This window comes from Gossypium raimondii, chromosome 8, assembly GCF_025698545.1.
Source record: "Gossypium raimondii isolate GPD5lz chromosome 8, ASM2569854v1, whole genome shotgun sequence".
In the NCBI taxonomy this organism is placed as follows: Eukaryota; Viridiplantae; Streptophyta; class Magnoliopsida; order Malvales; family Malvaceae; genus Gossypium; species Gossypium raimondii.
The window spans coordinates 3,742,204-3,762,350 of record NC_068572.1 but is presented as its reverse complement, the minus strand read 5'-3'; the positions used below and the strand labels follow the sequence as shown (position 1 = coordinate 3,762,350).

Genomic DNA, 20,147 nt, shown 5'->3' with positions numbered 1-20,147 from the left:
ACCTTACAACCCTAAATTTAGTATTATTTATTTGGCCTTTTCACGGGTGTAATATTTACCACGGGAGCACCAATTTAACCGAATTCCTTTGACAATATTATCAATTACACTTTAATCATTAAATCAAAAGAATAAAGAAATTAAATTCTTAAGATTAAAAGTAGAGAAACTAAATTTCAGATGTACAAAAAAATACAAGGACCGAAAGCATAATTAGACCTTAAAACAAATAATAACATAGGGAAGACGGTAGCATAGAGGTTGCAAAATTGTTCCTTTCCAGTTATTGTTCTCTTTTTCTTTTCTGAATTTTTGTTTAATTGCATGAGGGGTTTAGGGGGAAATTAAGCAAATATATCTGCTATGAATGAAAAACCCTATAAAAAATAAAATAAATTTGAACAAAGATATTATTACAAGGCAAGAACACAACATTCCATGCAACAAACATGACCACCTCTAATTTTTTTCTGTTATCAACTCTGTTCTTTTAACATGGAATTGTTATTAGTACACTGGTAACTTTCAAGTTTCAACAAGGAAGTCAACAAAAGTGAGAGCTAGTTAGACTGAAACTAAGAAAGAAAAAAAAGAAAAAAGAAAAGAAAAACCTATTACAATGTGGGAAATAACATCCTAATCACTAGAGGTTTATAAAATGATGTATAGAACTCAGTTGTAAATCTGAAGAGAATCTAGTTCAGTTACAATGTGTAGAACCCTAAATTTAAACACTAACCTCTGTTACTGAATCCTGCATTCCTTTTTCACCATTACTTTGTTATTAACCTCGAAAAAACCGAGCACTTTCAAAAATGATTTTCAGTCGGTCATAGTGTACATACAAGCACAAAGCCAAGAAGCATGGATGACACCATCTTGTGAGAAATTCACTAGCAGTCATTGAATCAGAAAATCCACTTCTTGGTTTTAGGAGTGAGATGAGAACAAAAACCTGGTAACGTGGTGGTTTTCTCATTATCGGTACTCCTACCGTCATTTCTTCCATCATATGGAAAAGCAAAGATTTGGGAATTCCTCATCTTTCAATTGTGATTCTTCTAGGACATGGATCTGGCAATAAAATCAAAGTCCCCTGTTAAGAAATAAATGAGAGCATCAAAAAACAACCAGAATATTCAAGACAGGCAGTCCGAGTGGTTTTCAAGCTGACTGCTTTGGCCATGTCTACTAAAGAAACTATATCTCAGAAAAACAAGACAAAATACCTTTGGTGGTGGGTGTGGGTGAAGAAGGCTGGTCTGGCAATGACCGTTGAGCAGAGGTACCATAAAACCTTTGATCATCAAATACTCCAGTGGAGCTACTTCCATCACTTGGCTGTGATACTTCATTCATGCCTGAGAAACTAAATGGTCCAAGAGAGCCAAATTCAAGCTGTTCAGTAGGGGAATTATGATCGTATGGATACAGCATGACCACAGATGGAATGGTAGGTCCATTAGATGACACCCCATTGGGGTTCATGGCTGCAAGTGGGTACATGCCATATGGCATACTGGCAGGGCTACTTTGTGAAGAGTTTGAGCGGACTGTTCTGTTCCAAGACTGGTATGAAGTAAATGAATCATGTCTATGTGAACCCCAGGGCCTCTCAGCTCTGCTCTCACCAGCAAATTGGTCAAATGTGAACCTTGATTTATCATTTTGGTTGCAACCATGGTTGTGCCCAGCAGCTCGTGACTTTGTATTGGCATTCAAGTTCCCTTCTTTATCGCCATGGTGGTCATTTCTATCAGGATTATATTTTCCTCTCCTTGTATTTGCAGAAGGGCGTTCTCTCATTGAAACTTTCTAGAGTGGAGAAAAGTTCATATACAAAATTATTGAAGGCTATAGTTCTCAAGGTAGACTGATGCGAAAATGGGAGCTAAACAATATTAAGATCACTTCAAAAACTGATGAAACAGACAAATGTAGCATTGTCTTATGACCAACATATAATTGCATTTCAAATTATTGTCCCCTATAACTGTGCATCTCCAATTAATGGGGAATGGGAAAAACAGGACTGTGTAACCAACCTTACTCCTGAAAACTTTGCCAAGTCCAAAGGCAGATATTGAAAGTAATAAAGGCTCATAAAAGATTGTTTTAAGTCACTTACAGGGTTTGGCAGGTATGTCCCGGTACCACTGTGATATCTTGGCATTTCATCAACATATCTTTGGAATGTGGCAGGTCTGTTTGAAACAGATTGGAGGGGAGCAACAGGAAGAACATGAGGCCCATAATTCATAAGTTGAGAAAAGAGATTCATGTCGTAAGAAAGAGGTCTCCCAGGACCATCCCAAGGGAAATGACCTTGTAAATAGATGGGTGGCACCACGACGGGTGAAGGATAAAGCGAATTCGGAGGATATCGTGAATTTTGGCAAAACCGTCCATACAGCAAGTTCTGCCAATGGCTAGCAATGTCACTGTTAAGAATGTCAGACTTATGCTCTGATGGGTCAAGAGATGAAACCTTTCTCATAGAAGTACTTAGCACCTCAGATTGATCAAGTCCCTCAGATGATTCAAACGTTTTACCAGAATCATTGTTATCCAAACCTTCATCCCAACTAAAATGGCCTGCTGATGCTTCTGGAGTTCCCGTTTCTGCTGGAATGTTGTACACAGGACAGAACAAAAATGGAACTGGTGGCCCTGTTATCATGAAGGCCAATGGAGGAACTCCAGAATTATCCATAGTTCTTTGGCCTGAACCTGGACCTAAGAGGAATGGAGCAATAGGTATCGATGAATCTGGTCCACTTGTTTGAGCTTCCTCACCAGGCATTTGATGCTTTGGAACAGGAAAAGAACCAACCGGCTGAGGTCCAATAGTTCTTTCCACCATTTCAGTGCCCCCTATTGATGGTGGATTCCAATCTCTGCCATCGTCATCTGCCTGAGAGGAACGTTCAGATACACTCTTACCTTTCCCACATGCGGCAAAATGAAGCACAGAAGCAGCAGTTTTCCTACCTCGCTTCTCCCTAGCTGACTTAGAGGCCCTTGCTGAAGACCCTTCCCAAGAACTTTCTGTTAAGGTTTTACTTCTGAGTGAACTAGTATGCGAAGCAAGCATGGATATAGAACTTGCAGTTCTTTCATCAAAATAAACATCACTAGCTCTATTATCTTGAAATTGGCAAACATCTAGATGATGTTCCCTATTTGACCCTCGAGTTTCTTTTGTAAACTTCTGTCCAGAGCTGCCAGCCTCATAGCCAGCTGAAGTTGAAAGTTGGTTATCATCTGATGGACGGATTTCAAAATTTTCATTATCAAGATCAAAACCACCAACAGAGCCTCTGTCGTGTTCATGATGTAACTCATGTTCCACTTCCCCTGGGTTCATTTCTGAAGAACCAAAATTACCACTACTGGGCTCAACGGAATTCTCTGCATTTGAGGGTAATTCAATGCCAGAAATATAATGGGCCAAAGGAGGAGAAACCAATCCATGGGGAAACATTTGAATATTAGCGGGAACAATCCCTCCCAAATTTCTCTGATTGTAGCCAGTTGATAGAGACTGGAGAGAAAAAGGTAAGTGACCTGCAGCTAAATTTAGCGGAACAGGAACCTGACCATTAAAGCCATGAGTTGTAGAAGATGCGATCATGTTCACTAAATCCTGCTCTTCTTGATGCATTCCTTGTGAACCTGGAATCGAAGAGAAGTCCTGAGCCATGGTTCCCAAGCCTAAATCATCTTGGTTACCATTAAGAAGACTGTTTGGATCAGAAGCAGCAGCAATGCTTTGACGGGTTGACGTTTGCCTTGTAGATGAAGGATCATCACATGATTTAATGTTATAGCTTGCCAACATAACAGATCCCATATTATTCCTCCTGTTAGTATCTGATCGCATAGAACCAATCTGTGTTTTTTCCCCACTCTCTTGCATTCTGTTCCGCCTTCCTCGAGAAGTAGCTTCCTCATAAGTTTCAGTAAGCTCAGGACTCGAACATGTCCTTGCAAAAATATATCTTCCTTGAACATCAGTCACCAAATTCTCCGCTTTAGAATTCCTCTGGCCAGTATCATTATGAACATTCTGATTGGAATTACAATTCCATCTAACCTGATCGGAGGTCTTTGAGTTGCTCATGCTACCATAGCTCCTTTGGCTATGAAAAACAGTAGATACATCACTAATTGTGCTTTCCGATGGATGATTATGTGAGGGAACACCACAAGATACTTGAACTTCTTCAGCTTCAGTTTCATGCCCAGAGGAAATATGATTTCCCTTGCTGCTTGAATTGTTTCTGACATTCTTAGATCCACGAGTGTGGTCTGAATTTGAAAATCTCAAAGGCCACAAATCATTCCTTGGTGCATCAGGACGTTGGCCACAGCCATGCCTTTCCCATGTATTCATAAAGAATTGATTTACTTCATAATACAGGTCCTCTTTGGGACAATCAAGTAGTCTTGCCAACTTTTTAGCTCCAAATGAAAACGCACTGCGTATCCTAAAGAAATTACCTGGAGAATAGAAAATTAACATCATGCACATCAAAACCTATCAGTCGCACACAAAATTGACAACTCAGCTGTCTTGAAAGCATTAAAACTAACAAAAAGATTTACATAGTTGTACATGTAGAATTTATGGTATCCACCTTTGATTCGTGATATGCTTAATCATATGAGTTTCCAGTACGCGCCAGAACTACGTAGAAGTAAACAAAATTAAGATTCTTACTGTTTGCTAGCCATGTTACGTGCACTCTTCATTTTTTCCTAAAATACCGCACCTGACACTTATGTCTAACACACATTCAGACATGAGTATAGGGTACAAACTCCGAATATATGAAAATCTTTTTGAAAAAAGAGTGTATTTGTGTCAAACACATGCTCATATACAACACTCACTCCTGAGTTCATGTAACATAGTCTGCTACCAACTTCCTTCCCTCCATTAAAGTCTACTCGCCTTGCTCTTCACCAACTTAAGTTCACTATTTTCATTAGTTCTCTATCACGTGACTCTCTTAGAAGTTCATAGTTATCTACCTTCAAATGGATTCTATAGGACCATACAGAATTAAGACAGTTAAAAGGACATTTATTTATCAAATATTTATGCCAGGTATAGAAACTTATAACCAATAAAGCATGCAACATAGTGTTGGAAACAGAGATTGCCAAATGATAGACGACAAAAGTCACAAAAATCAAGAGAAACAAATAAAAAAAGTTACAACAAATAATCAGTACAAAGTTGTAGATGTAACTACCTTTACTAACACTACGTCCAAGATTGTTATTTAAACGCAAAGGATCAATTACATTGAAATATTTAGAAACAAATGGTTGGCCCTGGTTTTCCTGGCAAACAGCATATCTTGAACTACAAGTATCAAGAAAATATTTGCTAAGTAACAAGTCTCCACCATCTCTTCGAGGAGGTTCGGCTGCAAAATAGCATTTAAAAAAATATAATTAAGACTACAAAACAGGCCAAAATTCTGTAAGTAGAAGATTCTTGGCCAAAGCTTAGCATTAGATGTCCCAGAAATTGCAGTACCTGTTATGTCTGGCAGCGAACGAATTGGGACAGGACCCCGGAGGCTAACACAAAAATTTTCCCAATCAAACTTGCTAAAGAACTCAAGAAAACGATATAGGACCTACACATGAAAAGGATATCAGACAGACATGCAGACAAATGCAAAAAAACATAAAATATATATAAGGTAAAAAAAAATATGCACCTCGAGTGGTCCAGAAAAGGAATTATTGAAAACATGGAATATGTAAAGAACTAAGGTTTCCAGGGCGTAGGTTGAGATAAGTCCATGATGAGCACCCAGTATACGGCTCTCATAATAACACCATGCCTTTATCAATATGATACTACGTTTGAACAAATGGTTCTGATTTATCAAAAGATCAACCTACACACATGGGCATTAAGTTAGGTTAAAGCTTACAGAAATTCCTAAATGGTCTATCATTCCAAAAATAAACCTGCAGACATGCAGTGGCAGGTTTTGCATCACCTAACCTCTTCAAGGAAACAAAGCGTACATAATCCACCAAGCTGATTAAATGAAATGTCTACCACAATATTTTCTACGAGACACTTTATTATCTTCACCTGAAAGTGCATAAGAAGGAAAAGATAATATCCAAATGAATTGAGGTATTAAGAATTTAAGATGACAACATTGAGCAAATGTGTTCAAGAATTCTACAACTAGTTCTATGCAAGAAATTGCTCAAAATGTGTAGGGAGAATAACACTGAAATAAGGAGATCCCAGCAGAGTAGCAAGGGTCAACAAATGTGCAAATTAATTGAAGAAATCTGGGAAAGAAAAAGATAGTAAAACCTTGACAGAAATAAACAAGAGATCCTAAGGAGAAAACCAAAATCCAAGATCCCATAGACATTACGAACAAAAGGCATCTCATTAAAACCTTACCTCAGCCTGAATGTATTGAACTTCTTTCACTCGGAATTCAGCATTCTCGTGTTTTTCTTCATTTTGCAGCATATCACGAACCTGATGAGCCCAAGAATCTTTCAAATTTTGATCCTTGCTGAAAGCTGTTAAGTCGATATCCCCATCTGGCAAATATGTCTTGAGGGGCACAGACCCAAAAGTAAAGACCTGCCAACAGAAAGCAAGCAACTCCAAATTAAAACCAATTGATGGACCCAACACCCTATCCCAGAAAAGCTAAAACTGCATATAATTCATTCATCTCTCTACTCAAAGTATCCTTGATATGAATGAACCTTTTCTATAATTCATTCATCTCTCTACTCAAACGTATCCATTCAATCATTTCCACAACATAGAAACTTTTCTAAATGTCAAATTTCATATAATGGCATTTCTAAAAGAAAAAGGGATTCTCATGGAGTTGCATTTTATAGAACCTGACAAGGGAAGCATTTGGAGATGAGGCGCTGAACATAGTCAGCAACAGCATTACGGCGACCTTCCGAGGGTGCATTGGGCTGTATGCAGGCAATGAGTTCAGCAGTTCTTTCCTCAGCCTTCGTCCATCGTTCCGAGTCAAGCATCCTAATCATAGAGGTGGCTTCATTGGGTAACAAACCGTTCGGCAATAGCCCGCTCGGTGCCTGCTGCGCCGTCCACCCTTCATGCTCTCCCATGCAATCTTAAACCACTTTTCCTCCCCCCCCCCCCCAACAACTTTCTAAAACCCTCTCAATCGCCACAATGCAACCAAAAACAAATAATCAATTTTCAATTTTAAAAAATGGGCAGAAAATGGGTAGTTTTTCAATATGTACGATTTTCTGGTGAATCAATGATTATTTCTTCAGAAAATCAAACTTCGAAATTAGTTTTACTTTGGCTTCTTTTTTTTAATTAATCAGGTAAGAATCCTAGATGCTAATAACGTTTATGAAGTAATTAAAACGCCGAGTGCAGTAAAAACTGGCAAAATGAAGGGGCTATTTCCAATAAATTCCCAAAGTAAATTGATCAAAAAAAAGGTAAGCTTTTCCCTTTCTTTTCCCAAACGACTGAGAAAATACACAAAACCTGGATAAGAAGCCCTAAAATTAAAAAAAAAATTGGGAATTGAAAAGAAGAAAAAGGGAGAAGGAAACCTTAGAGGGTGAAAGAAATGGGAAATAATAGGGCGATAATATTATCAAAATAAAAACCCTAAATAGAATCTACAGCAATCCTGGAAATTGGGAAGTGCCCTCGAATTGAAGAAAAAAACAAAGGTGGAAGCGTTACGAAATAGCTAATGCAAAAGGCAAAGATTTGGTAATATTATGGAAATTGCTACAGAACCAGAGACAGGATAGTTGTTTGAGCTTTGATGAAATTTGTGCAATTGAGGGTTTTTGCATTTTAAAATTTGGAAATTTAATTGTGATGAAAAATATAATAAAAAATAAAATCTTAATTCATCATTATCATTTGATATCCTGGTTTAATATCATGATATCTATATTGTGCTTTTTTTTTTATTGGTATTGTGGATTGAGGGTAGCTCGTATTGTTATTAACATAGGAGTATGTGGATTCAAGCGTGTCAAAATGTATTATACTTATATATAATAAGAATATATAATGAGATTTGTATTTAATAAATTAAACACAATTAAATAAATTAACAATTAACAATAAATTTATTCTATTAACAAAAATCATGAAATTAATAATTAATAATATAAACAATTAATTTTCATCAAATCAATCAAAAATTCAAATTAAACAATACTTTTGGACTTCAAAGTTTATTACTTTTGCCAAATACAAATATTGATTAGACCGAAATACGGGTACTACATTAAAAAATATCAAATTGAAGTACCAAACGATAAATTAATCCTAAAATAAATCTCTATATTAATTAAAACATGATATCAATCAAATATAAATATCAAGTTTTAAGTAAACATTGATTATTTATGTGTACCGCCATTTAAAAGGTTAATTGAGTTAGTGACGTCCGTCAATTGAGTTTCATTTCGCTTAATAAGAATCATTACTATGAGAATATTTCTATCATTTTATATTTCTATCAAATTAGTCTCTATATTATTAAATGGATCAACTTAGTCCATATACTATTAGAAAGAATCAAATACACCAAATTGAAACAGGTTTAACATTTATTGTTTAATAAAATTAATATTTTTAAAGTTGTTATGATTTTGTAAATGAAAACTTTTGTTCGAAATGCAATTGCAACTGAAAAAAATAATACTGTCAACTCTACTGCAATTTGAATTTATTTTATTCTTTAAGAGAAAACTGATCACTTGAAGGTTGAAGAACACATGTCGTCAATATGGTAAAAAATTGCAACTCAATATATATTTTTTATTTTGTAACTTTTTGCAAAAATAAATCTAAGATTCTGTGAAATTAAATATTTTTGTGTTATTTAAAATAGAAGCAAGATCAAGTTGTACATGCTAGATATAATTTAAATTTTTCGAAGCTTAATGGATGTATCGTAAACCGCTTGAAGAGTGTTGGGTTATATGTGGCATCTATGACGACAAAGTTTAATAAAATACTGAAGTTGTTTTCCACCTTTTTGGAAATATAGAAGTATCATGCATTCCATTTTTCACATGGAGAAATGATTATAATTAATGTACGTGGTTGAAGATACTTCTAAAACCAATCCATCCAACACATGAAACTGAGGATAAAATGAATTGATATGTCAAAGCTTTGTATGCTTTGGATAGTAGAAAGAATGTTGTTACCGTACAAATCTAGCAACAAAGTCCTTATCATGTATCTTCTTCTACCGATATATTTTGGTATAACTTATTGTTGTGCGGAAGTGTGTAAAAGAGTAAAATTATTGTACTAAAAAATCACACTAAGTTCAATTCCCAGGAAAGAGAGGTGAATCACAAGGATAGCTTAAGTACCAAGTCTTTCCTAGCCAGAATATTCCTCAATCGTAATTTAATAGCACAATAAATCACTACAATCACACTCACAATTCATGCAGAATAATACAATAAATAACACAAGAATTTAACGAGGTTCAGCAAATTTTGCCTACGTCCTCGGGCACTACCAATTATATTTCACTCCAAAATACAAGTGAGAATTTAAAAAGAGAGAGAGAGAGAGAACAATGCCTTAAGTAAAGAATGGCAAATATGAGGTACAGAATGAGAGATGGTTATGCCTATTTATAGTTGAGGTTCAGGGATCAACTTGCAAAGTCACTTTACAATTAGGGACCAAATATTGCAAATATCTCAGATTTCTTATGCCAATATCTCAATACCCATATCTTTGACTTTCCAATATTTGATACCCATATCTTTGACTTTATTTGATACCCATATCTTTGACTTTCCATAAATATGGATGATTTCCAATAATCTCCACCTTGAAGATTTGATTCGAATAATCTTATCTTCACACAATTCTCTCTGCCTTTGTCAACAACACTTGATAGTGCCTTCTTCAACTGTTAAACATGCAGAATATTGATCAAGTTCGAACAATGTTCGAACTTGATTGTTGTTACCACCTTGGTCATCATATCTGCGGGATTATCTGCAGTCTTAATCTTCTGAAGGTGAATTTTCCCCTCATCAACGTACGTCGAATGCTTTGTACGTGCATGATAGACTTGATTCTTTGCTAAATGAATAGCACTTTGACTATCACAATACACGTTAATATGCTCCTGAACCAATCCCAAGGTTTTAACCATACCTTGTAACCAAATAGTTTCCTTTACAGCCTTTGTTACAGCCTCTGTTACAACCATGTATTCAGCTTTTGTGGTTGACAACGCAACTGTAGACTGCAGTGTAGACTTCCAACTTATTGGTCCTCCAGCAAGTGTAAACACATAACCAGTGGTTGATCTTCGTTTGTCTAAATCATCGGCATAATCAGAATCAACGTACTCAATAACACCTTTACCAAGTGTAGTATCCTGCTTGAACAGTAATCCAATATCCATGGTATTCCGAATATACAGTAGAATCCTTTTCACAGCTTGCCAATGTCCTTTTCCAGGATTATGCATGTACCTGCTCACTATACTAACTGCCTGTGAAATGTCGGGCCTTGTACACACCATTACATACATCAAGCTACCTACTGCATTAGAATACGGAACTTGTAACATGTATTCTTGTTCCGTATTCGTCGAAGGAGATAGTTGTGCAAAAAGTTTGAAATGAGAAGCCAACAGGGTACTTACAACTTTTGTCTGCTCGTTCATGCCAAACTTCTGTAGTACCTTCTTCAAATATTGCTTCTAAGACAAACTAACTCTGCCATGAGCTCTATCCCTACATATTTCCATGCCAAGAATCTTCTTAGCTTCACCTAGATCTTTCATCTCAAACTCAAGGTTGAGTCTTCAATCTCTCAATTTCAACTTTACTCTTAGATGCTATCAACATATCATCAACACATAAGAGAAAGTATACGAAAAATCCTTCTTGTAGCTTCTGAAAATACACGCAATGATTAAATTTACTTCTTGTGTACTTTTGCCCTTTCATGAACTGATCAAATCGCTTGTACCACTGCCTCGAAGATTGTTTCAATCCATAAAGTGACTTTGTCAATTTGCAAACCCAATTTTCTTTATCAGCAACCTTGAATCCATCTGGCTGATTCATATAGATTTCCTCTTCCAAATCACCGTGTAAAAATGCGGTCTTCACATCGAGCTGAACTAGTTCAAGATCATATTGCGCAACCAAGGCTAGCAAAATCCGAATAGACGAATGCTTCACAACTGGAGAAAACACTTCATTGTAGTCTATTCCTTCTTTCTGAGCGTAACCCTTTGCTACCAATCTAGCCTTGTATCGAACTTCATTTTTACCAGGAAATCCTTCCTTCTTTGCATATACCCATTTGCATCTAATTGCCTTCTTTCTTTTGGGTAGTGTCATCAACTCCCAAGTCCTATTTTTATGAAAAGACTTCATTTCTTCATTCATATATTGCTTTCACTTTACACCATCAGGGTTACTTCTTGTTTCTGTGTAAGTAGAAGGAACATCATCATCTGCAATTGGAAGTGCATAGGTCACCATATCATCAAAGTGAGCAGACATACGAATCTCTCTTCTTGGCCTTCTATATGCAATTGAATCATGTTGCTGTAGAAGTTCTTGAGTCGAAACTTCTTCATCATTTGTTCCTTCAATATTAGTTGGATCATCATTAACCTTTTCAAGCTCCACCTGCTGCAAAGTGCCACTGGTTTTGTTATCCTTTTGTGAATCCTTGTTCTTCATCATGGTTGATTCATCAAAAGTCACATCTCTACTGAAAACAATCATCCTTGTATCAGGACACCAGAGACGGTATCCTTTTACTTCACCGGTTATACCCATGAATAATGCTTACTTTGCTATTGGGTCTAACTTAGATTCTTTTATATGATAATATGTAGTGGAACCAAAAACATGTAAAGAATTATAATCAGTAGCAGGTTTACCAGCCCACCTCTCCATGTGACTGCCTCAGCCCAAAATTCCTTGCCCAATTCAGCATTAGACAACATACATCGAACTTTCTTCAGTATAGTCTGATTCATACGTTCTGCCACCCCATTTTGTTGTGGTGTATCTTGAACAGTGAAGTGTCGCACAATGCCCTCATCTTGACATACTTATCCAAATGGATCATTCTTGTACTCAGTACCATTGTTTGATTGAAGTCATTTGACCTTTCAACCTGTCTGAGTCTCCACCATCTTCTTCCATTTCAGAAATGCATCCAAAACTTCATTGTTCCTTTTCATTTGATACACCTATACTTTTCTTGAATAATCATCAACAAAAGTAACAAAATAGTGCATGCCTCCCAAAGAAGCCACTTTAGTAGGTCCCCATACATCACTGTGAACGTAGTCCAGAATTCCTTTTGTATTGTGAATTGCTGAACCAAATTTTATCCTCGTCTGCTTGCCCAGAACACAATGTTCACAGAATTCCAATTTGTAAGAATTTGCACCTTTCAACAAGCCTTGTTTCGCCAAACTCTACAAAGTTTTTTCACCAGCATGTCCCAATCGTATATGCCATAACTTGGTAGCCTCTGAATCTGCATCTTTCACAGAAGCTGTTGATGTTGATCCAATAACTGTACTTCCATTTAAATAGTACAGATTATTCCTTCTTGTGTCTTTCATCACCGTCAATACCCCAGCTACTACCTTTAGTAATCCATCTCTCAAAGTGATTGTGAGCCTTTTAGATTCTAGGACCCCTAATGAGATGATATTTTTCTTCAAGCTAGGTATGTAGCGAACATCTGTCAAAACTTGAATTGAGCCGTCGTGATTCTTCAATTGGAATGTACCTACTCCCATTGTCTTACAAGCACTGTCATTTCCCATAAAAACAACTCCGCCTTCTAGTTCTTTAAGACTAGAAAACCAGTCCTTATTAGGACACATATGATAAGTACATCCCGAATCCAAAATCCACTCATCTGTATGACATGCCATTGCCATGCCAACCAAGCTAAAGTCTGACTCCTCATCATGCTCCGCTACACATGCATCAGAAATAGCCTTGCCCTTTTGTAACTTAGGACAATTCTTTTTCCAATGCCCTTTCTCACGACAAAAAGCACATTCATCTTTGGCAGGTCTCCCTTTGGACTTACTCCTTCTACCAGATTTGTTGCTGTGCGAACGACCTCTTACTGTTAAGACTTCTGTAGTTGTATCTCTGTGATCTTTTTTATCTTTCTTTCGAGTCTCAGATCTATACAACGCACTACAGACTGCATCAAATGTGATCGTATCATTCCCATGAAGCAATGTGGTGGTAAGATGATCATATTCATCAGGAAGAGAATTCAACAACAGTAATGCCTTGTCTTCATCTTCAAATTTCTCATCCAAATTTAGTAAGTCTGCTAAAATTTTATTGAATGAGTTCACATGGTCATTCATCGACATACCGGGTGCATACGTGAATCGATAAAGTTTTTTTTTCATATAAAGCCTATTTTCAAGACTTTTTGTTAGAAACTTTTCTTCCAGTGTATCCCACAACTTCTTCGCTGATGTCTCCCTCATAACAGAGTACTTCTGCTCTTTGGCCAAACATAGGCGAATTGTTCCACATTCCTGTCTATTGATCTTAGCCCACTCCTTGTCATCCATCTTGTCAGGTTTTTCTTCAAGGGCTATGTCCAGCTTTTGCTGACATAGGACATCCAGGATCTCACATTGCCACATACCAAAATTATTAGTACCATCAAATTTCTCTACTTCAAATTTTCCATTTTTCTCCTCAATCCCAACTACTGTACGTGAACAGTGCCGTGAACGATTGTATTCCCCAAGTACGAATCTAGCTCTGATACCAATTGTTGTGCGAAAGCGTGTAAAAGAGTAAAATTATTGTACTAAAAAATCACACTAAGTTCAATTCCCAGGAAAGAGAGGTGGATCACAAGGATCGCTTAAGTACCAAGTCTTTCCTAGCCAGAATATTCCTCAATCGTAATTTAATAGCACAATAAATCACTACAATCACACTCACAATTCATGTAGAATAATACAATAAAGAACACAAGAATTTAACGAGGTTCAGTAAATTTTGCCTACGTCCTCGGGCACTACCAAATATATTTCACTCCAAAATACAAGTGAGAATTTACAAAGAGAGAGAGAGAGAACAATGTCTTAAGTAGAGAATGGCAAATATGAGATACAGAATGGGAGATGGTTATGCCTATTTATAGTTGAGGTTCAGGGATCAACTTGCAAAGTCACTTTACAATTAGGGACCAAATATTGCAAATATCTCAGATTTCTTATGCCAATATCTCGATACCCATATCTTTGACTTTTCAATATTTGATACCCATATCTTTGACTTTATTTGATACCCATATCTTTGACTTTCCATAAATATGGATGATTTCCAATACTTATACATTCAATTGAGGTTCAACGACTCTAGTATATCTGTATAGAGTACTCTGCAGTGTGACTCGAAAAATATCAACAAAATAGATTATTATTGCTTGCTTTTGTAAAAATGAGCATGGATACAGATGTCGTGAAAATTGTCTATTAATAGAAGGTAAAAATATATTTGTATATGATATTTTAAGATGTATGTTGTATTAAATTTTTGAACAAAATTATTAGTCGCTTGGGTTATATGTGTAACATGTTACAGAATGAACCTTACTTGAATGTTATAAGAAATAGATTGACGAGTCGATGAAAATGTACAATGATATTGTATTCGCATCTAATACAATTGGTTGTTATTGTTAATGAATATAATTGTAATGCTTTCTTGTTAAATTTTGTTTTCAAATCATCGAATCAATAATAAATTTTAGTGGTAAAATTGTATTTTAATTCCTTTAAAAATAAAATAATATTAGCAAATAAGATCTTGTCATTGTTAGTTAAGACACTGACTCGAGCCTTTGATCACTCAAATTCAAGTCTTAATATATGTATTTGCGACATGGGAGTTTTAAATTTTTGAGTATGCTATATATGGATTTTAAAATAGTATCAATTAGACCTATTCATGGTTCGGGTCACCCGACTCGACCCAAAAAGTGAGAGAGTTTGAGTAAAAATATAGATTCGAGGTTTGGGTAAGAAATAAGAACAGTTTTTTTGCTACCTTTTGTTCTTTGTTATCTTTGCTTTCCCTTAGATTTCCCCTCTTTCCTTCTTTGCCATAACTGGAATTTAAATCTGAGGTCAAAATTACCTTCTTTTCCTTTTTTTTTTTCTGAAGGCACGTGGTGGAGGAGCAAGAAGAACCGGAGGACAGGCCACATCATGTGAGTTCTTTCTCAGGCATGATATCCCTCCTGTAGGTACCCAAATGCATGCTGCATCAAAGATTGATATTTTTTTTTTGCCTTTTTTAATTTTGTTGAAGCTCAAGGAACACTAAAGAAGCCTCATCGTTTTAAACTGGGAACTAGGACTCTTCAAGAGATTCGCAAACACCAGAAGACTACTAATTGAATCATCCCTGCTGCCAGCTTCATCAGAGAAGTCAGCTCTATCTCTCTCTAAACTAGTTTATTGTCTGCATTACTGATTGAATGCAATCTGGTATATTTACTACCATGTTACAATTTTAAAATAATTGGGATTGAAATAAAATCTATTAATTCTCAGTACATGAGTTACAGTTGAATTGAAAAAAAAGGTGTTTTAAATCTCTAGCTTTGACTCTGAAATTTCACAATTAGCTGACATTAACATCGCCATTGTGAATTGTCCAAGGTGGGGGGGGGGGGATCCCCTCAAGATTACATTATGCTTTATCTTTCTGCTAACCATTATTATAACTTATGAGGTTAATGAGAAGGTAATCGTTTTTTATATGATTTTTTATAGGTAAGAGCTATTAGCTACCAACTTGCACCAGGAATAAGTCGTTGACAAGCTGAAGCTTTAGTAGCAATTCAAGAGGTTCAGTAACTTACCCTACCTTCTACTATGCAGAAGATGACAAGCCATCAAAAATAAATAGACACATAGACTAGAATGTGCATGCTAATTTTTTTGCATGTGATTCCAGATATATGGTTGATCTGGAAAATATAATGCTTCCCAGTCTCCATATTGTCATGCTGCCATAGGTTAGATTTCCAACATTAACTTGCATATGTATTCACTGTTATAATATGTTCATTATGCACTTATAAGTGTCCAAAAATACTTGAATTTGAGTATGATATGAGTATGCAAATTTTCACTTGCTAATTAACTGTATGATTGTGAAGAACTGTAGTTTGTTCAGTTATATTTTATTTCACAATAAGAAATAACAATGCAATTTGTGATGTCAATACTTTTGCTACTTTCTACTTCGAAAAGCATATAACTTTGGATGGTTTTGTAGGCAGCAGAGGATTATTTGATTCAATTGTTTGGAGATGCAACGCTCTCTGCAATTCATGCAAAGCGTGTTACACTAAGTTAAGGGATGGAGAAACTGTTGTTTTTGTTTGAACTAGTTTATATCGGGGACATTTGTTCTACATTTCAGGGTATTTCTAAGTGTTTAATAGTTGTAGCAATCTAAAGGTAGCCGTAATAATATTCTAACATTATGCAAATCCGACACTTTCCATATTGTGTATTTGATGGGAGATCATGCAAGCTGACTGATGCTGTGGGGCGTATTGAAAGCTTGCCTCTTGGCCTATGAGTTTGTTCTAATGTTGAATCTCTCAAAAATAATGGGAACACGGAGAAGTTTATGGATTGCTTACGATGTGTAAAGTTTATTCTGCATTTATAGCACGGGGAAGTTAATAGATAGGAAACCTTCATAAGAGAACTCTCTAGTGATTGTCATTTGTGTGATCTAAGTATTTATCCCTGTTAGTGTCACCGTATTGTTTCATGCTCATTGAGAAACATGATTTCTCGGTTTCAAAGAGTGAAGTATTTTCTATTGGTTCATTGTTTAACAATGACTTCATTCCAGTTTCATTTCAAAAGGAGCAAAGTTAATTTCATTTTCTTTTGTTGCCCTCAGTGAAGAAGGATATTCAGTTGGCACGGCAACTTGGTGGGATGGGGCAACCGTGGTAAGATCTTGAACTTTAATCGACTGTTTGTATGTGCCATTTGTAAAATTAACTTTTGAATAGACTACAGTCTTAATTTAGCATTACTATGTCTTGGAACCTAGGCAGTCAATTAGAATTAGAGGGTAGGATGATTGTTGAGCTTCAATCCTTCATGATGTATTTCAATTTTGATGTGCTTGATGGGTTCTGATGGGTTGTACAATGCATTTATGTTGTTCGGATTAAAAAAAGGCGAGATATTCAAGGAAATGAAAATTCAGGTTCATTTGTAAACACTCTTAAATTTATTTTTATTAAATTCAAGTTCATTACAATGTTATTTTTTAGCTACATGGCTGTCAAGTGAGTATTGATTGATTATGATTAAAATTGTTGATATAATTAGAAAAAAAAACACGGTTGTAAACTTTATAAAAGATACATTTGTGACCATAACTTAAAACCTGAACCTTAGATCATGTACATGAAAATAGTAATCAAACATGGAAAGGTAAAAGGAAAATAAGAATATTTGAAAAAAAGAGAGAAGGTTTCTAATTTGTAGATAACAATGCATGTTAATGCTATCAGCCACCTCAGAGAGTGCTATGGTAGAAGTACTCTTTTAGCTGCTTCTTTCAACTCCAGCATCCTATTTCGAACACATTTCCCTTCTTCACTTCCCATCAAACATTTTACAACTTTTGCAATCCCGTCCCTACATATCAACCCACTTTGATTAGGTTTAGGCCTCAAAGAAACCTTAGCATCCTCACTTAACATCAAGGCATTCATCTTTTGTTCAGCATAAAGTGCCCATGCAATTAAAGGTATCCCATTAACCACACTTTCAACTGAATTCCACCCACAATGGGTCAAGAACCCATCAGTGGACCCATGGTTCAACACTCGAGCCTGTGCTGCCCATGATCCCACCATTAGACCACACCCTTTGGTTCTTTCTACGAACCCTTTGGGCAAAAACATAAATGGGTCATCGTCCTTTTGGGTATCAACATTGAAATATGTGGCATTAGCAATGGTATCGTTAGGGGTCCTAATGACCCATAAAAAACGTTGCTCACTCACTTCTAATCCCATTGCTAACTCGTTTACTTGGTTACGTGAAAGGGTATCACCGCTGCCGAAGGAGACAAATAAAACCGAACCGACCGATTGAATATCGAGCCACTTGATGCTCCCTGATGGATCGGGTTTGTCACTCGAATCGACGTTAATGAGTGGTCCAACGGGGTAAACCGGTGGCTTACCTGATTGTTTCGCTTGCAAGGCCTTTATTGGCCCACTTTCTAAGTCCGGGAAACCGTTTACCAGTATCCCTTTAACTGATCTAAACCGGTTTGCATGATGGAGAAGCCATTTATACGCATCGTTTTTCCGGTCTTGTGTCGGGTCTAGTAATTCATTTCCGTGAATCGGTATTCACCTGGGTAATCTCACCGGTTCGACCATGTCCTTGTACTCGCATGAAACTGTTCGATCGAGTTCTTGTAGGTAAAGGAAAAAGAACAACATCATGGCCGTCGACGGGAAATATATATACGATGGGATGTTGAATTCATTAGCAACATCGAACGCGTCGGTCCCGAACATATCAACGACCAATCCAACGAGCATTGTGCCGGCCACCATCGACACGAAAGCGTCGTGGAGGGAAGAAAGGGAGCGAGACACCAATAAAGAGATCCTCGTTTCAATCTTCGAATCCGGAGGGAGATCACTCAAGTCGACGGGCGGGAGGAAAACGGAATCAATGAATGTTGGAAGGGAATCGAGAGTTGATTTTAGAGCTTTAGAAGGGGAACCGTCGGTGGGGATGACGAAGGTGTGCTGGTGAACGAGACGTTTGGCGAACTCAACGAGTGGAATGAGGTGACCCATCCCTGGACTCGGTAGGATTGCTATATGAGGTCTTTGTGCTTTCGCCATGTTTTTATTTTTCTTTTGCTCCTATGGAAGAAAGGGAATGAAAATTGCAGAGGTTTGTAGAGATAGTTATGGCAGCGTTTGTGTCGGACGTGAATAATTCATAATTTTGCCAACATTACGTGAAAGACATAAATGTTAAAATATGCCGTAAATCAATATACTTAGAATTTAATTCTTATACTTTTATTTTTATGAATTTAGTCCTTTTAATTTTAAAATTTTAAAATTCAAGTCTAATTATTAACATTGTTTATTTTTTAAATAAAAAAACTCACTTAATATCCAAGTAATTAAAAAAACTGATATTGTAATAAACTTGAATTTAGCCAAAAAAAAAAAACAATGTTAACTATTACAGCACGTTTGGTTCGCTGTATTGGAATAGAGGCGTAATGGAATAGAGGTGTAATGGAATAGAGGCGTAATAGCAAATCAATTGTTTGGTTGAATGTAATGGAATAGAGGCGTAATAGTAATCTTGTGTTTGGTTGAATAGAATAGAGGTGTAATAGCATAATGGAAAAAAACTAAAATGACTAGAATACCCTTAGCATAAATTTGTTTGGGTAAATGATTATTGTTATTGTTATTTAAATTTTAATAAGATTATTAATATCAACAATAAATAATTTAGATCATATTTAAACATAATTATTATTAAATATATTATAATTAAAATATATAATTTAATAAATTTTTAATAATTAATATTCTTATATGAATTTACTCAAATCATAATATATGATACTATAAAAGATAATTTAACATAATTATTATTAAATATATTTTAATTAAAATATATAATTTAATAAAATTCTTAATAATTAATATTCTTATATGAATTTACTCAAATCATAATATATGATACTATAAAATATAAATTAACATAATTATTATTAAATATATTTTAATTAAAATATATGATTTAATAAATTTTAAAATATTTATAACTAATAAATTTTCTTATATGAATTTGTATAATTTAAAATAATTATTATTACATATAATTTAATAATAATATATAATTTCATAAAGTTCTTGATAATAAAATTTCTTATATAAATTTATACAATTTAAAATAATTAATATTAAATATAATTTAATAATGATATATAATTTCATAAAATTCTTAATAATA

The 20,147-nt window shown here is 35.6% G+C and overlaps 2 protein-coding genes and 2 pseudogenes across 3 annotated transcripts; 1 reads left to right on the top strand and 3 right to left on the bottom strand.

The window, feature by feature from the left end:
• Positions 1 to 439: 439 nt before the first annotated feature.
• On the bottom strand, positions 440 to 7,887 carry LOC105790359 (uncharacterized). 2 transcript variants are annotated; one of them, XM_012617924.2, is made up of 9 exons: positions 6,913 to 7,887; positions 6,452 to 6,640; positions 6,032 to 6,124; positions 5,739 to 5,921; positions 5,552 to 5,654; positions 5,262 to 5,438; positions 2,129 to 4,503; positions 1,230 to 1,815; positions 440 to 1,096 (listed from the first exon to the last, which is right to left on the bottom strand). In XM_012617924.2, the coding sequence occupies exons 1-9, from the start codon at positions 7,150 to 7,152 to the stop codon at positions 1,062 to 1,064; spliced, it is 3,981 nt and encodes a 1,326-aa protein (XP_012473378.1). In that variant the 5' UTR covers positions 7,153 to 7,887; the 3' UTR covers positions 440 to 1,061. The 2 variants fall into 2 exon arrangements, with proteins under 2 accessions (XP_012473378.1, XP_012473379.1); XM_012617925.2 differs by having other exon boundaries at positions 440 to 1,074.
• Positions 7,888 to 9,971: 2,084 nt separating this feature from the next.
• Positions 9,972 to 10,736, bottom strand: LOC128042955 (secreted RxLR effector protein 161-like). The gene has a single exon (XM_052634484.1). It carries the CDS (start codon positions 10,734 to 10,736, stop codon positions 9,972 to 9,974), a length of 765 nt encoding a protein of 254 aa, XP_052490444.1.
• Positions 10,737 to 14,729: 3,993 nt separating this feature from the next.
• LOC128042953 (histone H3-like centromeric protein CENH3) lies at positions 14,730 to 17,210 on the top strand (annotated as a pseudogene).
• Positions 17,211 to 17,665: 455 nt separating this feature from the next.
• On the bottom strand, positions 17,666 to 19,009 carry LOC105790358 (hydroquinone glucosyltransferase-like; annotated as a pseudogene).
• Between the last annotated feature and the right edge of the window lie 1,138 nt (positions 19,010 to 20,147).